The 19,187-nt window shown below is 45.8% G+C and overlaps 1 protein-coding gene across 9 annotated transcripts in view; it reads right to left on the bottom strand.

The window, feature by feature from the left end:
- The window catches only part of PTK2 (protein tyrosine kinase 2), a 259,877-nt gene that overhangs the window by 89,916 nt on the left and 150,774 nt on the right, over positions 1–19,187 (bottom strand). For all 9 annotated transcript variants that reach the window (XM_089898671.1, XM_089898669.1, XM_089898670.1 and 6 more), the window contains 4 exons: positions 17,407–17,514; positions 15,596–15,713; positions 10,215–10,245; positions 6,456–6,508 (listed from right to left, as the gene is read on the bottom strand). In XM_089898671.1, the coding sequence (XP_089754797.1) occupies positions 6,456–6,508; positions 10,215–10,245; positions 15,596–15,713; positions 17,407–17,514 (310 nt within the window). The remainder of the gene's footprint in view (positions 1–6,455; positions 6,509–10,214; positions 10,246–15,595; positions 15,714–17,406; positions 17,515–19,187) is intronic.

Raw genomic sequence — 19,187 nt, 5'->3', positions numbered from 1 at the left:
GCTTCAGCACCCATGTGACTCCAGAGTATTCTTCTTAACTCCCTTAGAAGCCAGAGAGGTGAGGGACATCATCAAGGAGCACCCTCAAATCTCCAAAGAGGCAAAGAGAGTTCAGATGCTGTGACAACGGTGCGAGAAGGGGGGCTAGGATGAAGGAAGTAGCACGGCGGGGGTGGTGGTGGGGTGGTGGTGATGGTGTATTTTCATGATCACTTCCTTGTTCACGTGCAACACGATCAACCGCCCTGCCCCTACCCGGTCAGAGACGGCTGAACGTCTCTCCTAACGCCAGACTGACTACAGAACGCTAGTCGTGGCTGATGGAATTAAAAGAATTTCCAGTAAGCCAGGTACTATGAACATGTCAAACCCCCAATACGTACGACTCGGTGCACGTAAAAATCACCAGCAGCATTAAGTTGATTAAATCATTTCATAAAGCATATAATTTACAAAAATTAACTTCACATGTACTAGGCGACAATACTCTATTAGGGCACTTAAAAAAAATCTCTAAAAGCTTTCGTTTAAATCAAGCTTTCAGCGCAGACAGAGACTACCTTCTAAATCAGCGTTATCAAAAGTGAAACTAGGATGTAAACCAGACAAGAGAAACTCTTTCGAACTTCAATACAGGGCAGACTTGCGGATTCCAACAGAACAGTCAGAAATGAGTCAGGACTATGCTATTCCTGATAAATGGGAGAAAACTACCCTGAAATCAGACTCAGACTCTGCCAAAACTACTCCTCCCTTCTACACACGAACATCTCAAGCTTTCCAATGACTCAGTGTGGTCTAATGGAAAGGCGATGGGTTTGGAGCCCAGATCTGGGTTTCCATCAGGCTCTCGGCCACTGCTAGCTACGTGAGCCAGGCCTCGTCACCTCAGCCCATCTATAAAGTGGAAACATGAGGAAGACTGTCCCGAGGTTCAAACAAGACAGTGCTTGTGAACATGCCTGGCATAATCTCTGAGCCTCATTCACATGTAAATAACTATCAGTACTTATATTTACAAAGCAGGGGCAGAGCAATGAATGAATAACAGACCTAGTGTTTCAGAGACTGTGAGAAAAAAAGGGGGAAAAATGCAAATAATTATTATGGACTATACATATACCACTTTATATTTTATAGAACTTTACAGTTTACAAACTACTTTTGCATATATAAAGAAACTGCTTGATAATAGAAATGCACAGTTTTCCCTAGAAAGAGTTACTTCCCATTTTCACTGTACAAACAGAATGCTTAAATAAATGCAATTAAACTATCCTGACTCTTAGAGTAAAATATTCCAAAATCAGTCTATCGGACCCATCCTAAATGGGCCGGTAAGCCCCCAGAGTGGGGCCACTTGGGTGGTCAGCCTGTATTCAGTAGAACCCAACTTTACCCAGACATTCAAGGAACCTCCCTCAGTACTTGTGAATGAGTTGGTCTTGTCATCTCTTCTTTAAACCCTGCACTTCAGAGGCTTGGGAATTGCATTTATGTATGTTGAAGCTGATTAGCTGACATGATCTCTTTCTTTTCAACAAATAAAACATGAAACTTCAATCTCAAAAACAAAATTAAAGTAACTGCTTTAGAATTTGTAATGAAGCAGCTTAATGCAAGTAACATTTATTTTGCTAAGTTTATTTTCGTTTATAACAATTTTTAGTCACTAACTTGAGAAACCTAAAGGTAATCTTAAACAACTGGAATGATGTTGCATGATTAACTAAACCAGAAGAATCTGTTATAGAGTAAAAAAAAATTTTTTTAATTTATAATAAATACTGAAAAAGTATCATCACAAAGTGGTGCATTTGATCATCAACGAAGGGCTCAGCAGACGCAACCAAACCAAACATTTCTAACAAAAGAAAGAGGTCATTGCACTGGTTGTCATGACAGACACACAAGAGAGAAAATTGTCTTCTGATCTCCATCCCACTACTACAACCCAGACGTGTGACAAGAGCCACGTGCACAGTGCAGTGGCCGTCATGCGTTACCTGTGTTTCTGTTACACTTAAGGCCCTACTGCTTGAGTAAGGGCCTGGTTATTAAAAAACAAAACAGAACCCTGAAACACAAAAACCAACCAAACAAAAACCAAAGTTTATACCTTTGAAATATTTAAAATTCAGCTTTATTCATTGATTTTCCTCAGAAATACCTATATTCCTGGGGTATCTTCACCCACACGAACGTGGCTCAAGCACGCCTCCCCCCCTTGCCCCGATCCTGGCACCCCTCTCTCTGACCACTTACAGACCCCTTGTCTGTAGTACAAGCAACGGCCTCTCCACTATAGTTCTAACTGAGCTCCAGAACGTGTGCTTACACGTTTCCTAAAAACTTAGGCTAAAAAAATTACTCTAGGCCCTCAGAGAAATGTGCCCAAGGAAATGCACTGTTCTGCTAGATATTTTTGTAAGTCCGTTAACCTTATACTTATTTTTATAGAGAAACTTTGTCTAGATTTCAGAGATAAACTCTGCATGTATTCAACATCAACTGTAACTGTGCCCCTACTGGAGATGATCTGATAACTACATTTCCTCCTACAAGGAGATTGGAAGGAGGGCCTGGTACCCCGTCATCACGAGCTGAGAACTGTCTGAAGGCATCTAGACCCCCATTCTTCCTGCTTGCTGGCCTCCATGCCCCTTACCCAAAACCACCTAGGAGTGCATCCAGGACAGTTCACAGTGACCAGCTCACAGCAAGCGTCTAGGAGTCCAGCAACTCTCAAGGTCACTGCTCGCTCGGGGCGGGGGGGGGGTCCCTGCCTTTCCTCCTCCTGTTTCCGCGCGTGGAGTGCATTCCTCCAAGCCCCAGCACCTCTCCATACCTTGCTCAGGCATCTGATTCATTTAAAGACAATCACTAAGCACTATGTCCCAGACAATAAACGACAAATAAAACACGTCTTTGCCTATGATGGGGTCAGGGTCTAGTGGACAAGAAGGTTTCTAAAATCATTACATCTATTTAAAGACTATTCACAATAGTGAGACATATGGTGGGCTAGAGAACTCCGAGGAAGAAGAGTCCTGGAGTAGCCAGGGAAGGCTTCTAGGAGGTGGTGGCATCTGAAGCCAGTCTTGAAGATCAGGTAAGAACTTTTCAGTTATGAATGTAAATAGGGGAATCAGACAGTCCCACTTTCTCCATCTTCCGAAGTGATTCTTCATCTGTACCTGGGGTAACCTTCCTTACATTGTTATTGAAAGGCAATATAGCCTAGAGGACAATAATGACCTGAGTTCAATCCTAGCTCCATCATTTTCAAGTTGTGTGACACTGAACAAGTGTGTTCACCTCTCTGAATTTCTTTCCTGCTATCTGTGAAATGGGGAGACGACAAAGACCTCGTGAGATCGTCGTAGGGATTAATGAGATAATACCTAACGCTGTGCACAGCACGCTGAGAACCTAATAGAGACCCGTCCCCTCTTCGCTGTGTGTGACCTCGCCTGCCCTGCTGTCTGCCACTCTGGCTGCCACTGGGTTTGCCAAGTCCCTGCTTCAGCGCTCGCTGTCAAGCACTGTGTGCGTTCAGTCACCTGCTCAGAGAGACTCCTCTTGACCCCAGCTTTAAACAGTCCCACCCCTCGCTCTCCATGTGCCTGCTTTATTTTAACTCAGCGCCCGTCTGTCTCCTCCACAGAACGCCAGCTCCACAAGGGGAGGGCCTGGCTTTGTTCACTATCGCACCCCAGCATCTGGAACAGTGCCTGGCACGCAGCAGGGACTCAGATGTATCTGTGGACAGAATTACTGTAAAACGGGAAACGTAAAACTGGAGTAGTATCCACCTTGCAGGGTTTGCTGGGGCCAAACGAGATGGACCCTGACAGAAAAACAAGTCGTCACGGCCGGCACACAGACTGAGCCTCAGCCACCGCCCACCAGCCTGGAGACAGATCAGCTTGCGGTGGGGGACAGACGGGGCGCTCTGCAGGGTCTGGGGTGGGGGGCGGGGGTGGTCTCCCCTCAGTGTCAGCGCCACACCCACGTGGTGCCGGGTTTCCAGGCTGCTAGGTAAGGAAAAACCCCGGGGTTTAGCAACAGTACCGGCTTTCTTGGTGTCAACTTGATAACCTATGGGCGACGTGCAAGACACAGCTCCTGGCTGGCCAGGCTGCTGAGATGTTCTTCTCTAGTCTTTGTGGAAGACACAGATAAAGCACACTGTGAGTCTACTTCCACAAAGAGAGCAAGCCACAGGCGGGCTGACGAAGGGCCAACAGGAATCTAAGAAGTCAGGCCCGTCACTGAATAGCCACAGACGCTGAGAGACCCTCCCGGCCTGTCTCGGTGAACCGCCAAAGCGGTGGTCACGCGTGAAACAGCATCACTGACTCTAAAGAACGGAAGACCTTGACAAGTGACAATGGAAAGGACGTGCCGGACGGTGGAGCAGCTCAAGCAGAAGGACAGAGGGAAGGAGGCAGGGCGGAGGGCTGGACGCCCGACTTTGTTTGGCTGAAGAGCAATGTGGGGGAGGGATGGCAAGGCAGGCTGTGCACAGACCACGGGAGGCCTCTGGGGGCTGAGCTGAGGGGCCGAAACTTCTCTGACGGACTGTGAGTCATTCCTGGAGCTCCTGCCCAGGGAAGTGCCTATTTAAATTCAGTAAAGGTGGTAGCCATCAGGCAGCTACTGTGGAGAAGGGGCAGAAGCATAAACTTCCAGCCAAGGGATAACCAGGGAGAAGCAAGGAAGGCGGACTCAGAAAGGAGGGGTTGGCCGGGAGAGGTGACACCGGCAGGTGCTGTGAGGAGCAGCTCTGAAAAACCTCCTCTGAGGATGCCAGGAAATGGAAGGAACAAGACCTGAAGCTTCTGCGAGGCCTGCTGTGTTTCATCACTAGCTGGAGTCACGACGCGCCCAACAGGGCGCGTCAGCTCTGCATCACGCGGAGCAGCTGTGAAGCACGCGTGCGGCAGCCACGGTGGTGAGGGCCACCAGTGCCTCCCGGGCCTCACTCCCAAGTCTGCTTCCCGTCTGGCAAGGAGAGGGCCAGAGCGCTTATGAATTGCTCAAAGCTGGCTCAATCTCGCCTCTTCCATGGAACACGCCACAGAACGGCCTTTGACGCCCAGCGACTGACAGGGTCCTTCACCACCTCGCCGCTCTGGCATGGGGTGGCCCCTCCCGCCCCGCCAGAGGGCCTGCTCTCTGCCTGCTCCACCTCCTGCTCCGCCACAGACGGGACATGAGCGCGCTTAGCGGCCCCGCGTCACCGCGGGGGTTCAGAGAGCCCAGTGGAGGCGGTGTGTGTGCCGGCAACCCTGCAGCCCGCCGGGCATCTGGCACTGCCCAGCAGTACCAGCTCCAGCCTTAACACCACTCTCCCCCATCAGGAAGGGATCAGTTTCCTGAGCCGCAGTGCTCCGGCCCACACACACCTGCCCCACGCGGTTCATCACTGGAGCATCTTTGCTAAGCATATGGATACGAGCACAGATATTTCTTGAGAAGGGGGCTGTGAGAAGTTTGTGGACAATAAAAAAAAAATAAGCAATTCTATTTGTACACTGGAATACTAGAAAATAATTCAGTCATCAACGAGGCAAAAGCACAAAACTAAATTTTAGGTAAAAATTAACTCAAGGTAAATTAAACTAACAGGAGTTAGATTTCTTCTAAGTCAGATTGTCAGATACTAGAGTTTTAGGAAGCTATATTTTAGAAATGTGACACACATAAGAACATATATGTGTGTATGGATATACATGTATACACATACATGTATAAATATACACGTATAGTATATGTATCAATATTTTAAGATGCCACACCTGGGTCCACAGAAGATGCTTTTTGCTTTTTCCCCACCTTTCCTCTATTTTTCACATTTTTAAATGGGGAAAAAAGGCACATGTATTTTGAAAACATACCAAGGAAAGCACCACACTCATCACACCAGCAAATAGTTAAGATAATGCTATGTCAACATCTTAACTATATTTTTAAAAAAGCAATATTCAAACACTGTTTTATGTTAATTGTTAAAGACAAAAGCTGTTTAAAAAAGTTTCACATTTCCTGAACTTCAAAAAATAATAAATATACAAAGTATATTATGTTAATTTCTGCTGCATTACAAAGATAAGTTATAATTGCAGTTTCAAAAGTAAAAATTTTCCCTCTAAATATATTTAACATGGAATTAAAACTGAAAAATAACTTGGAATTCTATACAATCCTGTGAGTAATCTAGTATTATACACGTATGTCTCATATTAAAAAAATCAGTGAGCTATATTTAAACCTATTTCATGATGGTAAAATTATGCAAATTTTAAAAATTATTAATAATTTCAATGTTTAATTTTTGTAAGCTATTCTAGAAAGAAGTAATCCTAATAAAAATGAGCAGACGTCTAACACATGGCGATTTCCTACCACCGTGGTGGGCCCCTCTGCCTGACGCCCGTGTGGCCTCTTACCTGACACAGAGACAGCGTGGGTCCGAACGCCCTGCTTCTCGCTGTTGGCCAGCCTGGAACAGAGGTGCAAAGCCGTGAGTGCCATGCTCTTCAGACCACACCGCCAGCATTCATTCAAACCATGAGCTGCCCAGAATCAGGACGACTGTGCCATTTCCCAGGGAGACTGCACAGTCTAGAGCGGTGATTTTGTAAAACACTGGATTCTACCACCTGAGGCCCTTAAAGTCACCAGACTGCTTTAATGTTTTAAAGACCAGAAATTAAGACAGAGAAGTGAAGGAACGCTGAACTATAACATGACTGAATGTGGTGTACGTGGCTTAGATTAACTTTAATTTAGATGCTGGACTGCAAGGGAGTGGCCGAAGTTATACCACAGAGGGAACGATGCCTGGGACTGAGATGCGAATGTGAAACACTGTTACACGACTAGCCCTGCTTCAATTTCGAGCATGTCCAAGAGCAGACAGCACATGTACATATATTGTTATTATTTACAGACTGAAACAAGGTAAGCTTAACGCATCCGGTTATTTGTTTCATGAAACGGCTCGACAACGTTAGTGTTTTACATACACACCCACATAAAATAACATTTTGGCCAAAGGTTTCAGTGACGTTTTAAAAAAATCCAAGTACGGTTCAGTTTAAAATTTTTGGAAAAGCGTAAAACAGAGAAAAAAGGAACCCTATAGTCTTTATTTATTTTTTAAAAAATTTTTGTTGCATTTCTTTAATTAATTTATTTATTTTTAAATCTATCTATTTTTGGCTGCTTTGGTTTTTCGTTGCTGTGCACGGCTTTCTCTAGTTGCGGTGAGCAGGGGCTACTCTTTGCTGCGGTGCACAGGCTTCTCATTGTGGTGGCTTCTTTTATTGTGGAGCACGGGCTCTAGGTGTGTGGGCTTCAGTAGTTGTGGCACGTGGGCTCAGTAGTTGTGGCTCGTGGGCTCTAGAGCACACGCTCAGTAGTTGTGGCGCATGGGCTTAGGTGTTCCGCAGCATGGGGGATCTTCCCGGACCGCGGCTCCAACCCGTGTCGCCTGCATTGGCAGGCGGATTCTTAACCACTGTGCCACCAGGGAAGCCCAGAACCCTATAGTCTTTAGATGTCAAAGTCACTTTGCTCTTTTTATAAAAGAAAACTTTTCCTGCTACATAAGCCTTTACTCTAGAAGTACTAAATAAGAATTTTTCCTAGTATATAGAATTTATATTAGGTAATACGGGAGCTTAAAATAGTATATCCCCATTGAGAACTAGAAATATTCAATATGCAACTACATAACCTCTATAACTAAGGGTTACAGCACAAAGCCATAGCCCTGAGTTCCTTTTATGGAATTCTCTAAATATGTGAAATGGTATCTTTATTATAAAAGTTTAACCAAAGTTGTTTTCTAACAAATCACCAGTTCCTCTTCTATTGCAGCTCCACGACCTATTCTCACCATCTCTGAACTACATTTCTCAGGAGGTCCCAGGTGCACACATTCATAATAAGCAGGTTGCATCACCTGCCTCTGTATCCTGTTGATAGGACACCAGGGTCTTCCTTGGCTGCGGGCTGGGATGCTACTTCAAACCAACTTACAACTGCAGGGATACCTGCACCTCTCTGATCAGTGGCAATAACAGGTCTGCTGCTCTATGATTTGTGGAAATTCTGCTCTTTTAAAGTTTGCTTTATTTGTTCAGTTTTTCTAGGATTTGTTAGCACTTCTAACCGACTCCCTTCTTCCTGACTTTTTTATCTGTGTTATGATTCCAGTGTGTTTTGATCCTCAAAGTCATCTCTTAAGACTTTCCACAATTGAAGATACTCTGAGCGTTAGTTCCTTGCCTGAAATGGGACATTAACAAATATCTATTAAATATTGTTGAGTTTGTGAAACACAAGGCCTAAAAGCTAAGAGAAAGCTGGTCTTGCCCATCCCTCCACTCGCCTGCCCAGCTACTGTGTACCTCCTGTGTGCCAGATACGGCCCAGTGTCGGGTCTACCACGTCATGTGACCCTGGCCGTCAACGAGGCCACAGGGTGTGAGCAGCAGAGAGGTAACTGTTTAATGTGAGATAAGTTACAGGAAAACACACAGGGCTGCTCCTGGGACTGGGGTGGTGGGAGGTTTCCAGAGGCAGGGATGCAGGATAAGATTTGAGCAGGCCCCTGCTGAGGACAAGGCCGGAGGGAAGGAAGGACTCCAGGAACTGAAGGCAGTTCAGTGTGAACGAAGAGTGAGCACGAGGAACGGGAGGTGAGGCCGGAAGAGCCAGCAGGAACCGTCGTGCAGCCTCCCGCCGGCTGGCTGAAGGATGTGGGCCTGAATCTAAGAGCAGCAGCGGTCATGCGAGGGGTTCGAGAGGAAAAGTCCCTTCTGCTGTTGTAGAGAATGGATGGGACGGTAGGCAACATGGGACAGGCAAAGATGGGTAGGAGGTGTGCAGGAAAATGGGAACCCAGAAGACCTGAGACTGCTGTCCTTTGAGGTGGGCCCTTGGCTGGTGTTGAGGAGGGCTCCCACCAACCCCTAACTAGTAAGTGTGGTTCACTGTCCTTACACTGTTTGTACAAGTAATATGGTTCATGCTGAACTCTTGCCTTCCTTCTGGGAGTCTGCAATTTGGGTACACGCCAAGCAAAGTGTGCATACGTGACCAGGCCCCCATAAAAGCTGGGGCACCGAGTCTCTAACTAGCTTCCCTGGTAGACAACACTCCACGGCATCACACCTCATTCCCGAGGATCAGGTGCGCCCTACCTGAGTCCCTGAGAGAGGGCTCTTGGGAGCCTGCCCCTGGCTCCCTCGGGACTTCATGCCACTGCTCTCGGCCTGGCCAGTTTTGCTCTGCGTTCCCTGGCAGCCATACATCACAGCTGAGAGTACGGTTACGTGCTGAGTCCTGGGAGTTCTTTCTAGAGAATCACTGAATGGGGCAGTCTTAGGGACCTCAACACAGGAGTCTACTGCAGGAGCCCAGACAGGTGATAACAGCTAAGAACCGGGGAGGGATGGCGGGAATGTCAAGTGGATGGATCTGATAGTTAGGAAGCAGAAAGGAAGGAATTGGCGGCAGACCGGTGATAGAGAGAGAGTGACAGAACAGAGGTGACGCCCAGGTTCCACCCTCTCTGTCCCTATATGCAGTGGCCTCTCAGGTGCTGTATTCTCTGCAGGTGCCTTGGATTCTCTTCAAATCTCTCTCTGAGTGCTCAGCACGCAGCTGTAATTGTTTATTTACCTGTATATCTGAATGTCCAGATTGTAATTTTCATTTGGTCCCCAATTCCTAGCACAATGGCTGAGAACAGAGAAGCTTTGGCATTCTTTTCCTTGTACAGATTGAAACATCTACTATGAAATTCATGACATAAACAAATTTAAAAATTAACATAAATTACATATCTTTAATTTTCTCACTTGTAAAATAGCCAGAATGGTATCTATTTTCAGGTTCTTATAAATATTGTCACTGACTATAAAGTGACTGTTTGACAACAGACCTCCCTCATACGATCTCACTGCTATTCTCGAGCTCCCTGCTGAACTTAAAGGGAAAATTCATTGTACACTTTTGATTAAACCTAACTACATGATTTAAAATTGATTTGATTTCTTTCTGGAAACATTTGTTTTCTAGTTTCCTAATCATATACGTAGAAATTTGATTACTCAGGCAAATGGATAATAAAGCACAGTGAGTTCCTCCCAGTTTCTAATGCACAGGAATCACAAGACACACAAAGCAGTACTTACTTTGGTATCGACGGCAAAGCCCGTTCACCTTCTGGGGAAAAAAACAGAAAGAGAGAGATGAGATTCCTTCTTTCCTTTTGAAAAGATTATGTATAGAAATCAGAGAAAGAAGATGAGTCTTATTTCAGAATTTTAGCAATAACCCTTTAAAATGAAGTTGGTATACTGCCTATCTATCTTAGGTTTCCATGGCTTTATTTTTAGTATTTATGACAAATATACACTGTCTGCAGGTGCAGACTATATAAAAGGTATTGCCAATCAAAACCAAATGCTAAGGGATAAACTGATGAAAGATATTCTTCCCAGGAGACTCTAGAAGATGAAGATGTTCTCATAATCAAAGCCAACATTCTTTACCAAAGACTGAACGTCCTGCGGCAACACCAAAACCTGTGCAGGACTGTGCTCCGCAACAAGAGAGGCCGCGATAGTGAGAGGTCCACGCACCGCGACGAAGAGTGGCCCCCGCTTGCCACAACTAGAGAAAGCCCTCACACAGAAACGAAGACTCAACACAGCAAAAATAAATAAATTAATAAACTCCTACCCCCAACATCTTCTTTAAAAAACAAAAAACAAACCTGTGCAGGACACACAGAAATCCAAAGGAAACAAACCCACAGGTTGTGTTCCTGGAGGAACAGGGGCAGCCAAGGGGCCCAGCAGCAGCCTCAGAGGCGTGGCCTGAAGTGTCCTGTGGACTCGACTTCGGGAGGTGCTGAGGCCCCCATGACGGTGGCAGACTCCCCCGTCACGGCTGGGCTCTGGCCAGCGCATCACAGGGAAGCTCTGCTCAGTGGCTGGGGAGATGTGCTCCCTCCCCTTCATTAGTGAACCAGGAAGCATGGAGCCCCCTGGTTTAATCTCTTTTATCTGGATGAATCTGGTGGTAAACCCATCCCACCAGTCCCCTCGCTCCCCAGGCCACGGATTACCCTTGTCCAGGTCTCCTGTCCCTCCTCCTATCCCCGGTCCCGGTCCCGTATGGCCCTGAACACAGCATGATGCCTTCACACATTCCATCTCTTGAAAGATTCTCTTCCTTCTGGTGGAAGCATCATCCCTCAATCTTTCAAAGCTCAATTCAAGCTCAACCTCCTCTAAGGAGCCCTTCCTGGAACACCCCAAGTGGCTCTGGATGGCCTTCCTGTGCTTCTGCTGCATTAGCAGAGCGCTTCCCACGTATCAGACGACTTAGCAGGTCAGACTTGACCCGCCCACAGGCCACCCCCCACACTGGCAGAGGACCTGGCACTCACAGCCACTGCATAATACCCAATACACTGCAGAAACTGCATCCAAATTTCCTCACTATGACTTTCTGACATCCAAATTTCAAGCAAAATAACCACGTTATACCATGAAGACCAAACTTAGAATAACTGGAAAATCCTATCATTAGTTTATTACCCCATGGATGCTACCACCGCCACCTTACCCACACTCAATACTGTCAACCATATGGGCTTTCAAATGACATGTCAGTGTGATTTCTAGCTGTTTCACTCTCTCTGTTGAAATTTCTACTTCCTTGGAGAGAAAAAGGAACCAGATTATGAACTATTTGGTTAATAGAGACTTTATAAGAAGCTGGGCAGCAGTAGGAAGAAGGCTGAAAATGAGGCGATTAACAACTGAAGGAGCGTAAGAGTCAATTTTCAGGAAACAAGAACGTAGCAGAACATTGAGAGAAATGGCAACAGATGCGATAAGCAGCAGCATTATAAAAATCCCCAAGTGCTCACCAACTAAAATGCCCAATGCTAGGAGCTAACTTTTGACACTGCTTTAAATTTATAAGTTGAATGAGTAACATATGCTTTCTCATGGCATTCACGTGGTCTCTTATTTCTCAGCATAAATTCCTTAGGATTAAGGATGCATCTTTGTATTAAACCACATTTTTATTTTCATTTTTAGAACTGAGGCTTTTAATTTTTGAATAAAAGTTTTTATTGTTTTTTAATTAAATAATCAATACAGATTCACTGTAACAAATCTAAATCATAAAGGTCTATAATGTAGACAAAAAAAAGTAGACAAGTTGAAGCCCCCCCCACCTTCACATACAATTCCACCTTCCGTAGGGGTATTCACTGTCCACATTTAACTTTCCAGACTACCAGACTCCTCGTATGCTTATAAACACACACAGGTTTGGCTATACACACACACGTGCATGTAGGTTTCAGCACGGAAATAGGGCCAGCTCGTCTTTTAAAACAGCTGCACGGCATCTCACACTCCCTTATTTATTAGCTACTAGCTCCACCCCCGTAGACACCGGGGTCGTTCCACATTTTGTGCTACCGAAGACAGTGCAGCAGGGGCGCCGCATCAGTGGTCCTGCGCGGCTGTTTCCAGGAGGGGCCGGCAGTGCCAGGAGCAACCGAAAGCACTGTCCCAACTCACGCCGACACAGTGGAGTGTGGAGGGCACCTCGCAACAGCCCCACCAAGAATGGGTATCACGGTCTTTCCACCCATCTAACAACAGGTTAACAGACACAGAATGCTACCTGTCACTGTCTGTGTCCATAAGCTTACCGGACAGTGTATGTCCGTTCTTCTACAGGTGCCCATTTTTACCCTCTTATTCAATGAGCTAGAAGAACACTTGAAAAATAAGAGATTTTAATTCTTTATTGTATGTATTACAGATGTTTCCCCTTCTGTGTCACGGCTTTAAAAAGCATTTCTTTTACTAGTAGAAGCGCTTTCATACTTATGTACTGATGAACTCTACGGATTTGCTCTCCGTGCCTTCTGGGTTTTGGGTCAGGCTTAGGAGCAGCCCCACCCTCACAATGTGCAGTATTTACCATCATCCTCCGTACAGAAACCCTCCTTGAGAACGATGAAATTATGACCCTGATTCGCACAATTCTTTCCTCTGAGGAGAATTTTACTAAGATTGAAAAATTGCTACTGAGCTTTCTTGCAAGTAAAGGAAAGGTCAGATAACGCCCCACGATAAGGGCCAAGGTCACACAGCGACTCTGCTGGAACCTGGTTCAGGGCATCGGACTTGTGACTCTTAGTTTTCTGCCCCAATGATACCACATTTAAAAGCACTTTCTAACTTCAAAGCAATTATGGTGGATCACAGAGTTAACAAAGTGCATCTGGGCACATCAGACCTCAGGTGTAGAACTTACACGTCACTATAACTGTTAACACTCGCAAACGTGTACATGCTCCTTACCATTAAGCAGTTTATAGTCTAGAGAGGACAAATGGGTACGTACATAATTGTTACTTAAAGTACATACCAGGAAAATGGTACATTAGAGTGTGGAAACATGTTTCACATTTATTTGAAATTTAAAAAAAAACTAAATTAAAAAATGCACATGTGCTCTTGTCCATGTATTTCTGACTATAATCCATTAAAACATCTGACTTAAAATATTATTTCAATTAGGCAATATAAACTCACTTTAGGTATCATAAAACAGTCATGTAGTAAGTACATATGCTGTGATTTAGAATAAAGTAAATAAATTATCAGACTCAATAATGAATTCTATAAAGACAACATAAAATTGGTAACAACCAATGCCCTACTAGGTTTTTATGAGAAGCATTTTCATTTATGCTGTTTTCATATGAACGAAGAATTTAATGCATCTCATTTCATGAGATTTGATATCAAAATGTTTCTCCCTAGAGGGGAAAAAAAGCCAATTAAAAACCAACACAGGAAGATGTTAAAGCTTCAAACATTTAATGCCTAATGTCTGAATGTTATTTTTTTGTGTACCAACAAATTAATGAAGAACATTTTGGTAAATCAGGATGAAATTAAAAAATTATTCACTAAAAAGAAGACAGGCGATATGGCACATTTAACACTTTTCACAGAATACTATCTTTATATGAAACAACTGTCCCCAAACATTTAAACAATGTTTGCAAGGCGCATATCCCCACTTAAAGCACAATAATAATGTTTGCAAGGTGCATATCCCCACGTAAAGCACCATACGAAAACTCAAAGCTCATGGATGCAAAGATTTTAACTGAGAGTAGCCTTCAGATATTTCTAAAAGCAACTTCATTACATAAAAAAAGCTATGATGAATACACACTATATTTTAGGAAAAAAATAAATGAAGAGGCTTTATTAATCTGATCATAGTGGGAAAACATTTTTGCTAGATTAGCCACATCCTGGAATCCATGCACTTATTGGCCTTTTGGTTCATGGCTTTATAGATACCGTTTTCAGAGCACAACACCCTGACACTAACTTTTAAACAAAGCTTCCAATGATGCCTCTGCTTTACACCCGCCCTCAACGCCCTCCACCTGCTGTCAGCACAGAGAACTCGACTGCTGGGCAGGCAGGGCCCTCTGCTGTGTCTACACTTGGAGCTCAGGGCTTTGTCATCTGCTTCCCTTGTGTGTCTCCACATACGCTTCCCCATTCGCTCACCGCTCAATCGTCCCCAACTCCCTCCAGGGATCGCCCTACCCACAGAGGGGAGTGCTGGCAGGGATCCTGTGTCCACCTGCCACAGAGCCGGCTGCCTGCTTGACGGGGACTACTGTGGACCCCCCTACCACTCTATAAAGTAGGTACCATTCTTCCGTTATGGACGAGGAATCTCCAAGCCAAGGCTCATCCAGTGTGTCAAGATCACACTGAAACTAGCAGCAGCGTTACAACGACAGCAACACTGAAGTTTCTGATGCTGTACGTGCCAGCACGGCCCCAAGCCACCTACACACGAGGCCGTCCCCCCACGACTACACAAGACAGGGACCACTCTTCGTGTCTTGTGGGACGGAACTGAGGCACAGAAAGTTAAGTACTTTGCAGACGGCATGCACTCGTGATTTGAACCCACAGGTCAATACAATTCCAAAGTCCAGTTTTTTCCTGCTTTATTTCAGAAATCCACATCCTCTGAAACACCCCATCTTACTGCCTTGTGAAAGACTAAAGAGACACAGTCGTGTTTCTAAGGTTCATCACATCATGCTTAGAACTACTACTCTAAGCTTTTGAGATCTATGGGAAAAAATAGGAAAGAGACTTTATTTATCATGAGTTACAAGGGACTTTAAAAAAAAACGACCCAGAACATAATCCCAAAAGTTTATTTAAAAATGCTAATGGTAACCTAGAAAATACATTAAGTATGTTGCTCAAAACAAAAGGGTCCAAACACAATGTTTCCTTTAAGCTCTGTCCAAACCCAGCTCTTAGGCTGTGAGCTGGATCACTTCCCTAGAAAAGCAAGAATACAGATCCACTGGGCTGAATTATTCATCCACTCTTCACTTTCACAGAGCAATCTAAAAGGACTACAGGCTGTGGGGCGAGCTCAGCTAACGATTCAGAGGGAGCGCTGGAACAGAAGGAGAGCTCACCTTTCTGAGGCCTGATGATGAAAGACTGCGTGGCCCCGTGCACCAGCCGGCAGTACCCATCTATCAGGTCGGCCATGTTCTCGGCAATGGTCAGGGACGGTGCTGTCACCGTCAGAGGCTGGACAGGGGAGAAGACCCAGAGAGAGCCGTTATTGTTCTTTCCAGTAATCAAAGGGACAGCTGCACTATGACATCAGATCTCTAGATACACTTGAACACAGAGTGGGAGCGAAACAAGATCTGTCATAAGGTTTGAGTGAAAAAGGAAGTTTGATATTTAAGGATGTTATTCCTAGAATATGTGACAGAAGGCAAACCCAGGCAAAAAAAGAAAAATCACTTAAACCGAGACTCCCTTTCTAGAACAAAAAGAGGTGAAAAAACCACTTCCTTTCAGAACGTCTGGTCCCTTAGGCACGCTCTAATTAAGAAAAGAATTTAGAAAATTAGTAAGCTAAAGTAGAGCTTATTTTAGAAACTAGACAAATGTGGAGTAAATTTTTATCAACCATCATCGTAATTCTTCTGACATTAAAGAAAATTAGTGGAATTTCATTATTTTGAGCATGCACAGCATGTTCTGCTCCAGAGCTTAGAAACCACACTTTTCAAGTTAAACATGCAATTATGATAAATTTCCTTAAAACCTATCATTAAATGTTATCCAGGAGATCATCAAAGCTGTATCTTACTTTCAAACACAAGTATGTCCTAACTCATGTAGTCTACATAACCTCCTTCCAAAGGGACAACTTATCTCACCTGCAGTATCCTAAATATTATTTGAGGGTAGCAAACAGAAAGGAGGACAGCCTGAAAATCATGGTGCAAACAAGAAATTACTGAGATATTTTCAGGAAAGTTCAATTTGCAATACGGTTTCAGTATTTCATGGCATCATTTGTTTAGTTCTGAGAATCCACTGCCTGGAGCCTAGAAATGCCGCGATCCCAAGGCAGCAGGAGCAAGAAAGCGTGAGGAGCACCAAAAACAAACCATCCCCGCAGGGGCCGCAGCAGAGCAGAGCCCAGGTGTGCGAGTGGGGCCAGGTGAGCCCCCAGAACGGGCTTCACCCACGAGTAAGCCTGCGTGTGCCGCCAGGTGGTGCAGACTCTTCGGTATGTGAGTATTCTCTGCCCGTCTTTCAGAAAGGTCACCTTATGCAGTGTTTGCCAAATGTTCATATCTCGTGCCAGGCCTGCCTTTACTTTCCACACCACGTGCTGATTAAGAAGAGGCTCCGGGTCCAGACTGTCTGGGATGAACTCCATGTCTACCACCTACTAGGACCGTGGCCACCATCCTGTGCTTGGTTCCCTCATCTACAGACTGGGGGTAACCAAAGTATCTCAAAGTGCCTCTTCCGCTGGGTTCTGAGGATGCCGTGTGTTGCCCTTGGCTTCTGTGTTAAGTGTCGGACAGTGGGGACATATGTGGCACAAAGTACCAGCCGCTGCCGCGGTTATTTTCCTAATTATTACCCCCCAGAGAATGTCACATACTGCACAGTCTGGGAAATAACACTGTAACATAGTTTACAGAATTTATATAATTCGAAGAGGCTGATTTTCTTGGTAATTCATGATAATCTTCCAGCATCTCCACAATAAGGCTCCATTAATTTTTAAACCTGTTTTCTATTCTTGAGGGCATTTAATCATTATTATTCGTAATGTAACGCTTATTATATTAGAGAAAGCTGTGATTCTGATGACCCATGAATACTTCACCTGCAACCAGAAACAATCATCATTTCTACAACAGCACTTTATTTTCGTCTTCCCATCGTGACGCACGTGAGCCCTCCTTACCTCAGGCGCTCCTGCAATCTTCAGCTGCAGTGTCCCCTTCCTGTCCTTGTCTTCGCTGTTTGAATACTGAATGGTCTGCACTTGATTGAAGTCGGCCAGGTGTGTGGGCTTTGGGAAGAAAAGGCAAACGCTCTGGACCACAGATGCAAGACTCACGTGAGCTATTCTGTGCAGTCCTCACGGCCCCAAGCCCACCTCATCCTCCTGAGGACACCTCCCTACACGGGATGTCTGAGGAAACCAACTGTCCATGTTGCCTGGGGCCCATTCTCCCTCTGAGGAGCAGTCATGGACCTGCTAGGGCCACCTGCTCACTTCACGGTCAGGGATGTGTCTGCTCTCTGTGCTCCTGACGGCCGAGGGGCACTCCATCCTCAGGAGCTGCACAAGTGGTCACCAGTCGCACACGACACGTGACAGAGAAAGGAAGAAGGGAGTCCCCGACCTGACTCACCCTCTGGCCTGGGGGGAACCATGTGAAATTCTTGGCCTAAGGGAACATTCTGCTCCACTTCTCACAGAGAGAGGGACCTGTTCCCACTCCCAATGCACCCTGAGCTAGAACAAGTCTCTGAAACGTTCTGAAGTTCCAGAGTGTAACAGTGCTAGGGAGACGCTGGGTATCCAAAGGGCCCTTCCCACACAGACAGGCCAAGAGAGACACTGTTGATTTTCCCAAGAGGAGTAAACTCTTTTTTCTTATGCAGACAAAACATGCCCATCCATCTTTCATCCTCTACCATTTCATGACAACGACCGGTTCGCGTGAGACGATTCCTACAGGTTTATCCAAAACAATCGGCCTAGTTAGGACCTCTTTCTCTTAGAACATCACAGTTATCAGCCCCTCCCTGCCAAGTGCCCCACTCAGCACAGATAATGCCACTGGGACTGAGCCGGAATTACGGTTCAGAAGGGGACTCCTACCCCGCGCCCCTTCGCAGGGAAGCGTCTCTGCAGCACTGCTCTCAGGCACTGCTGTCAGGCCCCCCGCACGGACGCCCACGGGCAGTCCTCCATCCCCTGGGCAGCACACAGCACGGCCCCCACGCCTGGCCTTCTCTTGGCCTCTGTGGCCTCTGCCCTCATGGGCTTTCCTCCTCCCTCCCTGGCTCTCTTTCCATTTCCTGGCTTCTCCCCTACTCAACCCACAAACGTTCAGGTGCTACAGGGGTCTGTGCTGGGCCCCGTCCTTCTCACCAGCTGTGCATGGCCTGCCCAGCGAACACCAGCCAGTCCTGTGGCACAAGTACCATCTCCAGTCCTGAGCTCAGACTCAAGTATCCCACTCCCTACGTGACATCCTCGCGTGGACACTGGAGAGAGACTGACCGCACACCCAGCACAGTCACAGGGACCCCCCCGCCCCCCGCTCAAAACACCTTCCCCCTCTAGTCTTCCTCACTTCTACAAAAGCATCACCATTCAACCTGGTTCCTGAGTGGAAATATGAAGGCATGATTACTGACTCCCCTCCTTCCCTTACCCCACATCCAGCCCAGCTCCCAACACCCAGAATCCATGCATTTTCCCTCCATCCCCACGGCCACCACTCCAGTACAAGCCACTGTCTTGCACGGTGCTCAGAATTCATCCTGCAATTGTTTCCCAGCCAGTGTCCCTTCATCTGTGTTCGTCCTCTACACAGACAGCCCCCGGAAGCCAGGGAGGTATTTTAAAATGTAAATCTGGTCCTATTAAGTCCCCTGTAAAAACGGTACAAAGCTAGCCCAAAGGAATCAAACACCCACATGATCTGACCTCTGCCTGCCTCTCTGACC

This window comes from Delphinapterus leucas, chromosome 17, assembly GCF_059928025.1.
Source record: "Delphinapterus leucas isolate spDelLeu-1000000601 "Yukka" chromosome 17, BTC_Dleu_Yukka2, whole genome shotgun sequence".
Taxonomy (NCBI): Eukaryota; Metazoa; Chordata; class Mammalia; order Artiodactyla; family Monodontidae; genus Delphinapterus; species Delphinapterus leucas.
Note: the sequence above shows the minus strand (reverse complement) of the source record. Positions and strands in the feature narration are given on the sequence as shown.